At 41.8% G+C, this 7,941-nt stretch overlaps 1 protein-coding gene across 7 annotated transcripts in view; it reads left to right on the top strand.

Moving 5' to 3' along the window:
• The first annotated feature begins 4,346 nt into the window (after positions 1–4,346).
• LOC129710542 (kinase suppressor of Ras 1-like) overlaps positions 4,347–7,941 on the top strand; it is a 144,181-nt gene continuing 140,586 nt past the window's right edge. For 2 of the 7 annotated variants that reach the window (XM_055657593.1, XM_055657590.1), the window contains exon 1: positions 4,349–4,993. In XM_055657593.1, the coding sequence (XP_055513568.1) occupies positions 4,703–4,993 (291 nt within the window). In that variant the 5' untranslated portion in view covers positions 4,349–4,702. Of the gene's footprint in view, positions 4,994–6,256; positions 6,574–6,605; positions 6,775–7,941 lie in introns of those variants that run through there. The other 5 variants (XM_055657589.1, XM_055657591.1, XM_055657594.1 and 2 more) reach the window with 5 other exon arrangements.

Here is a 7,941-nt window from a genome sequence, read left to right as displayed (position 1 = left end):
TGAGTGTGCCCATATTCCATTAACGTGTGACAGGTTAAAATCCTTTAAATCTATTTTCAATTCAGCTCAACCCCTGTGCCCAAAGGCACAGCACTCCCCACCACCCAAAGCATCGACACTAGGCGCTGACTCCAGAAGGAGGAATACTTGATTATCATCAACTATTCCCTTCACCCAGCCAGGCCTTTTCTTGCAGCTACCATCGGGCAGGATATCGAGAAGCTGAAGCTCCACACTATCAGGTTCAGGAACAGCTTCTTTCCTACACCTGATTCGTAGCTCACATCGTGTGATGGCACAGTGGCGCAATGGTAGAGTTGCTGCCTTACAGCGCCAGGGACCTGAGTTCGATCCTGACTATGTACGGAATTTGTATGTTCTCCCTGTGTCCGTGTGGGTTTTCTCCATGTCCTCTAGTTTCCTCCCACATCCAAAAGACGTGCAGGTTTGTAGGTTAATTGGCTTTAGTGAGATATTAAAGTTGTCCCGAGTGTGTTGGATAGTGTCAGTGTTCGGGTTGGCGCAGACTCGGTGGGCCGAAGGGCCTGTTTCTGCACTGTATCTCTAAAGTCTAAAATTAATTAAATCTTACCTCAGCAATGGAATTCTACAGACCTTGCACGACTATTAGCTTGTTTTCCATTGGATTTTGTATGAATGACTTGTTTTTGCACCATTGTATTCTTTTCACTGTCTTGTATAATCTATATATAATTTATAATTAATTTGTGTGATATCTGAGTCCATGTGCCTGGGATGCTGCTGCAGCTTTTCATTGTACCTGTACCTCACTGTCCGTGCATGTGACAGTAAACTTGACATAACTGTTAGAGATTCATCAAACAAACAATAAATTGCTGGTAGACAAAAATACTGGAGAAACTCAGCGGGTGAGGCAGCATCTATGCTCCATAGATGCTGCCTCACCCGCTGAGTTTCCCCAGCATTTTTGTCTACCTTCAATTTTCCAGCATCTGCAGTTCCTTCTTAAATAATAAATTACTGGTATTTTCATTGCGTTATTTTTGAGTTCTCATAGCTTTAGGGTCATCCTTATTTTGGGTTTTATATTGAGAGGTATTGAAAGATGAATCTCAACAAACATTATGTTTTATTTTAACCAGAAGTTGTAAAAATGTGTGGGTTGAAAATAAGGTAATGAAAAGATTCACAGTCATTGCAGCTAAGTAGGTAAAATGACATGAAAAATGTGGTGTTTCTATATTAGAACAGAGAAGATTATGGTGCCATTTGATACTGGTGTTTAAAATTATGAAATGATAGTTCCAAATATATATCTACTTCTGGAGATACAGGATTCCAGAACAAGGTTAAGTTTTAGAAGCTTCCTGTAGTAACAGTAAATAAATGGATGGAGTTAGTGACTGAGGCAGGGATTGCCAACTTTGTTGTTTTAAGGGAAATTACATAATTGAATAAGTGGACATTTGGATATTTGGAAGATAATGATCAACGGAAATTGAAAAACTTGCTATCATGTAATTTTATATACAACAATATCCCACTTTTTATGGAAAATATGCCACAATTATATTAAATCAAATAAATTACAGTTGATGAATTAGGACAATTTGTACATCTCAAGTTAAATTTAGTGAGATGAATAAAAATTGCTATTACATTATGCTATTAAAAGCTACCAGACTCAAGAACAGCTTCTTCCCCTCTGTTATCAATCTTCTGAATGCTCCTTCCATAAGCTAGGGAACTGTCCATTCACTTATATCCCATTGCGGACACTGGACACATTTTCTTCCCAGCTGTTATCACTATCTACCACTTTGATGACCCTTGGACTATCCTTGATTGGACTTTGCTGGCTTTACCTTGCACTAAACATTATTCCCTTAACATGTATCTATACACTGTTAATGGATTGATTGTTATCATGTATTATCTTTCTGCTGACTGGTCAGCACGCAACAAAAAGCTTTACACTGTATCTCAGTACATGTGACAATAAACTAAACTGACCTGAACTGAACTATGGAACAGGCGCACTACAATGCTGAGATCTATGCTCTGCACTCTGTATCTTCCTCTTTGTGCTATTTATTGTACTTGAATTTGACTGTATGCATACTATTATCTGATTTGATCAGATAGCATGCAAAACAAAGCTTTTCACTGCACCACTGTACACATGACAATAATAAACCTAAACCTAAACCTGCTGACTAGCACATGTTCAAGATGTGGGAGGAAATTGGAGCCCCAAAGGTAATATCGTGTCGTCACTGGGAGAACGTTCAAAATCCATGCAGATAAATCCAGAGTTCAGGTTCAAGCTATGTCCCTGGAACTGTGAGGCAATAGAAATACTTGTTCAAATTTACAATAGTTTCAGGTCTATTTTTATTTTGTCGTTCATATTGGTTGTAAAGTTAAACTTAGATCAAGCAACAGTCTCTGGGAAGATATTATTGACCTTAGTAGGTCACCAGTAAACCGCAAATTGAAGATAGACACAAAATGCTGGAATAACTCAGCAGGACAGGCAGCATCTCTGGAGAGAAGGAATGGGTGATGTTTCGGGTCGAGACCCTTCTTCAGACTAAGAGTCAGGGGAAAGGGAAACGAGAGATATAGACGCTGATGTAAAGAGAAACAGAACAAATGAATGAAAGATATGCGAAAACGTAACAATGATATTGTTAGCTGTTTGCTAGGTGAGAACGAGTAGCTGGTGCGACTTGGGTTGGGGAGGGATGGAGAGAGAAGGAATGCAGGCGTTACCTGAAGTTAGAGAAATCATAATAACCGCAAATTGAATCTACTGTTAAATCTGAAGTGATAATGTGGAGTTGGGGAACCGCAAAGAAAGTCAACTGTCAAGAAAAAGAGTGTTTGATTGTCATATGCATCTACAATGGACAATAAAATTCTTACATGCAGCAGATGAATAGGTGTGTAAATGCACTCTTCATAGATAATATATATAACAAACAAGAAATAAATTAAGTAATAATTTAATATAAATTCAAAAAATACCCAAGTCCTAAGCGCAGCCATACACTGTCCATAGATGTTCATGTTTATGAATAATTTGTTTGGTTGTTTTGTTGAAGTTTGTGAGGTGTGGTGTTCAAGAGCCTGATGGTGTTAGGAAGAAGCTACGCTTAAACCTGGTGCTCATGGTTTTGGACTCATACACCTTCATCCCGATTATAGAAGTGAAATGAGAGCATGGTCAGGTATGATGTGGGTCTTTGATGATATTGGCTGCCTTTTTGAGATCCTTTCGATGATGGGAGATCAGGACCATAGTTTCAGTTCTATATTTTATTTTGTTGTTCATATTGGTTGGAAAATTCAACTTCTTCTACTTACGTATAGTGTGCACAGCCTAAAGTTGTAGGACAACTTGTTCTATTTAATCTCATTTGATTGTCCACGCCAGGTTGATTGCATTCGTTGAAACAGGAAACACGTGAAGGTTGCAATCTTCCACCCCGAAAATTAAACTTAGATTAAGCAACTGCTCCTTGGGAGATATTATTGGCCCTAATGGGTCAACAGTAAACTGTAAATTGAATCCAATGTTAAATCTGAAGTGATGTGGAGTTGGGGAACTTCAGAGAAATCACGATGGATTGTGTGAAAGTTCTATATTCAAACCTTAAAGTAGGAAGACATATTTATTTGACATTTATTCCAAAGTGCACTGTGGCTAAAGGAGCATTTTAAAGTTGTTGTTTCCGTTACCACTGCATTCCAAGTAATCTGTACAAGCTCCTGTGACCAGCCAAATGACAATGTTTAAGAAAGAACTGCAGATGCAGGAAAAATCAAAGGTAGACAAAAATGCTGGAGAAACTCAGCGGGTGAGGCAGCATCTATGGAGCGAAGGAATAGGTGACGTTTCAGATCAAGACCCTTCTTCAGACCCAAAACGTCACTTATTCCTTCCCTCCATAGATGCCGCCTCACCCGTTGAGTTTCTCCAGCATTTTTGTCAGCCAAATGACAATGATCAGGTAACTTGGCAGTTATTATTTTGCAGTTTAACTCAGGAAAGACAATAATTTTATCTGTTTGAAAAAATATATACTTTCTAAAAGAGGAAAAGCAATAGAGGTTTTGGAGTTTAGTGCAGTAAATATAATAATTTTATTTGTTTGGGGAAAAAAAAGAGTACACTTTCCAGAAGAGCCAAATGCAACAAGAGTTATTCAGAGAGTCCCAGTGCCATGCAGCGAATCTGCGAAAGCAAGGTGCCGTATTGGTCCAAGTTGCGGGGCCCCGGGGTGGCCGGAGGTCGCGCGGCGCCTTGTGGGAGCTGTAGTTCGATGGTTGTCGCCGCCCAGCCCAATGGGCGGCGCGACTACAAGTCCCAGGGTGCGCCGCGCGTGACCTTAGCAACCGCTCGGCCCCTTCTCCCCTCCCCCACCTGCTGAAGGGGAAAGAAGAAGAAGAAGCAGCAGCAGCAGTAGCAGAAGGGAGGAGGAGAAAGGAGCCAGTCCTCGGTGCCGAGCCTCGGATGTGCTGCTAAAGGAGAGATTTGCAAATTTACGCTCTTGCGCTGCACTGCTATTTTTGCATTGGCATTTTTGCAAAAGAAAACTATTAATTTCTCAGTGAGAGAGAAAACTTATTTGTGCAGTTCTTGTTTTCCTTTTTCTTTTTTAAAAAAGGGGAGGGGGGTTGCATTGAACTGCAAAAACAGGCCGAATGTTTAGGAATGGCTGAAGAGAACAACAAGGGTCTCCAACCCAAGGGCGGTGGTAGGATAAAGAAGACTGCAGTTGCTGAAGAAGAAGGGGGAGAAGAGGAAGGAGAGGAGGAGGAGGAGGAAGAAGACGAAGAGGGGGAGGAGGAGGAAGAGGAAGGGGAGCTGAGCCTGGTTAAAGCCATGCAGCAGTGCGAACTGAACCAGGACATGATCGACATCAGCATCTCCAATCTGGAGGGGCTCAGGACCAAATGCGCCGCGTCCAACGACCTGACGCAACAGGAGATCCGCATGCTTGAGGTAATATGGTGTCCCCTTTGCTATGGGAGTCCAGACTCAGCTGTGATGACCACTGTTCCTTCCAACCTCTCAGACTTGCTTAAAGGCGGTGGATGGGTGCCACAGTGCTGGATGTGTGGTCTTGATCTCTGGTCTGTGGATTTGTGGTCTGCAATCTCCCAACACCTTTCAAATGCAGACCCAGTACACCTTGGGATAAAATGCAAGGAACTGCAGATGCTGGTTTACACACAAAATAAAAGGACACCAAGTGCTGGAGTAACTCAGTGGGTCAGGTAGCAGCATCTCTGGAGAACATGGATTGGTAATGTTTCAGACTGATTGTCAAGGGGGGGGGGGGGGGGAAGCTGAAATGAGAGAGGGCAGTGGAGGAAGGGATTCTTGCATCTGCAGAGCCTCTCAACCTTCCCCTCCCTCTCCTGCAAATTAAAAAAAAAAAACAAGGGCACTAAAAGGAATATACCAAGAGTAGCTTTAAAATGTAAAACAGTCCTTTCTGTTTTCCTAATGCGCCCAAGGGAGCATTTTAGGGCAAGCCGACGAGTTGATCATTGGTGAGGGTGGAGAAGGGGATAGTCTCACATACTGTACAACCCCCCCCCCCCTTTAAAATTACAAAATATAGATAACAAAAGAGGAAATAAAACAATAGGTTTTAAACGAAACCCAGCAGCGTCTGTTTACTAATGAATTTATTTATGAAGGATTTTCCTATGACAGCGATAATCCACATATATTGCACCTGCTCTGTGCCAAGGGCTGTCAAATATATTGCTGTCTGCGCCTTTTGAGCACATAACATAGACCCCTCTCTTGTCTGGCGTTCACCGATTGATTTTGCTCTCATGTTAGAATTTGCTAATAAGCATATAAATTGCAACAACGTTGTAAATTATTACAAGATTGAAAGGCTTGAAATTGTGTTTAGTTTCTGGTTTGCAAATGTTTTTTTTTGTGTTAGCCAAGTTTGTATTGGATACTCATAGAAACTCATAGAGCGAAAGGAGATTATAATCTTCAAATATTACGTGTGATCATTTCAAGTTTTCTCACGATTAGTCATTAATGGTACCATTCGTCGACCTGGCTACCGGTTTAACTAAAACCAACAGCTGTCGTTAACTCTTTATCGCGACCCCCCCCCCCCCCCCCCCACCCCCCCCCCCCCCCCCCACCCCCCCCCCCCCCCCCCCCCCCCCCCCCCCCCCCCCCCCCCCCCCCCCCCCCCCCCACACACACACACACACACACACACACAAACACACATGTTGGTAAGCAGATATGGTTTTGTTTTAAGCAGCATTGCAGCCGAAAAGACGTTCTACTTTGTAGCTGCTGGTGAGGATTCGCTGAAGTTTCACAGATGGCTTAACATTTTTTTTTTAATGTGTGTGTTGTGCGTCTTCTATTACGATGTCAGCATTTTTTTTGTTGATCTCTGTAAGCCGTTGTCACAACTCGCTTGGAAATGTTTTTAAGCACGTTCAGACAGACATGAGTGGTGTCATCAGCTATTGAAAAGGGAGGGAGGAGGAGGAGGAGGAATCGCAGTTTCACCCAACACATCAGGAATACTGCTGGTAATTTTATTTTAAATTGAAGATTATTTGGAAAGCTGTTCGACTGCCCCCCACCCTTCCCTTTACCTCTTCAAAAATAATCCCAGTGCTAGCGACAGGCCTGTGCTGTGCAGACACACGCACACACGCCGATGAGATCAGCATATAACCCACTTCGACAGACATGAGACGTCGCGACGTTGCAGGACTCGATTGCCTTTTGTAAGCACTTAATTTGAAAAGGGGAGCAATCTTGGGAGCATGATATGATATGTTGATCTCCATAACTTTTAAAAATATTTTTAATGTGAATTGCTCAATCAATGATAACTTAAGATTTGACCAATATGAAGACAATGGTGGTGGTGTGTGGATCATTTAGTCTTGGAAGTTTTTGTTTGAGTCGCGATCAGCTTTGTGGACCTTGGGTGGTAGTAGAACGAAAAAAGCCCTTTCTGGATTAGTGAGCCGTGAAGTGATACTGGTGCGAGCTGTGGTGCGTTGCGTGTAGCGTTGCGGCTGTTCCCAAAAATAGAACCCAACTCCTCCTCGTTTAATGAACATAAGTATATGCCACCACCGCAGAAAGGTACAGGGCTGCTTCAAAGCTTTCAAACGCGTGGGATTTTCGCGATTTATAAATGTTTTCAAAGCAGGGTTTTTGACGCTAAAAAAAAAATGGATTTGTTTTATAAAACGGGTTGGTCGTTGAAGAGTAACTACATGTACTGGGTGGGATTTCCTGCGTTTTTCGGCCAACTTTTTGCATCCTGTTGGTCGAGGATATTTCTTGTTCGGAACACTAAACCGATTTAACTTTTCAGTGTAGATTTGCCCGACATTGTATACAAATTTGTGTAATAAGTTCTGTAGCAGAGTGTAAGAAGACTGAGTTAGTTTATTTACACTATTCTATTTTTAATCGTTTTTTTTTAACTTATGTAGTGTCTTGGGTTTGAGGATGATTTCATTTTGCTCCAGTTCTTTGCGTTCTGAAGTGATTAATGAGGCCAATGTCCAAATTGTGGCACAGATGGGCGCTTGATAGAGTTGCTCTGTAGTAAATTGGGAGGTCATTTCCTTCCTCTCATTTACATTGGATTTTGTGTGTTCCTGACAAATGGAGCTCAGTGCTATCTCAAATGCTGTTACTCCATTTTGAGTTGTCTTGGGACAGTCATATTTCTCAAGGCGGTGTTGAGAAGGTGATTGAATCATTTCCTCCGTTAACCTGGTAAAAGTCTGCTGCGTATATAGAATGCTGCGGGAATATTTGCTCACTTATTGTAAAATACATCACTTCAAGCGTATTTAAGTTAAAATGAAGACAGCAATCGATTCCTGTAATGGCACAATGGCTTATTGAACTTGGAGGTAGAACTGCTTTAT

This window comes from Leucoraja erinacea, chromosome 28 (assembly GCF_028641065.1).
Source record: "Leucoraja erinacea ecotype New England chromosome 28, Leri_hhj_1, whole genome shotgun sequence".
Classification (NCBI taxonomy): Eukaryota; Metazoa; Chordata; class Chondrichthyes; order Rajiformes; family Rajidae; genus Leucoraja; species Leucoraja erinaceus.
The sequence above is the reverse complement of the archived record's forward strand: the minus strand, read 5'-3'. Positions and strand labels throughout refer to the sequence as shown.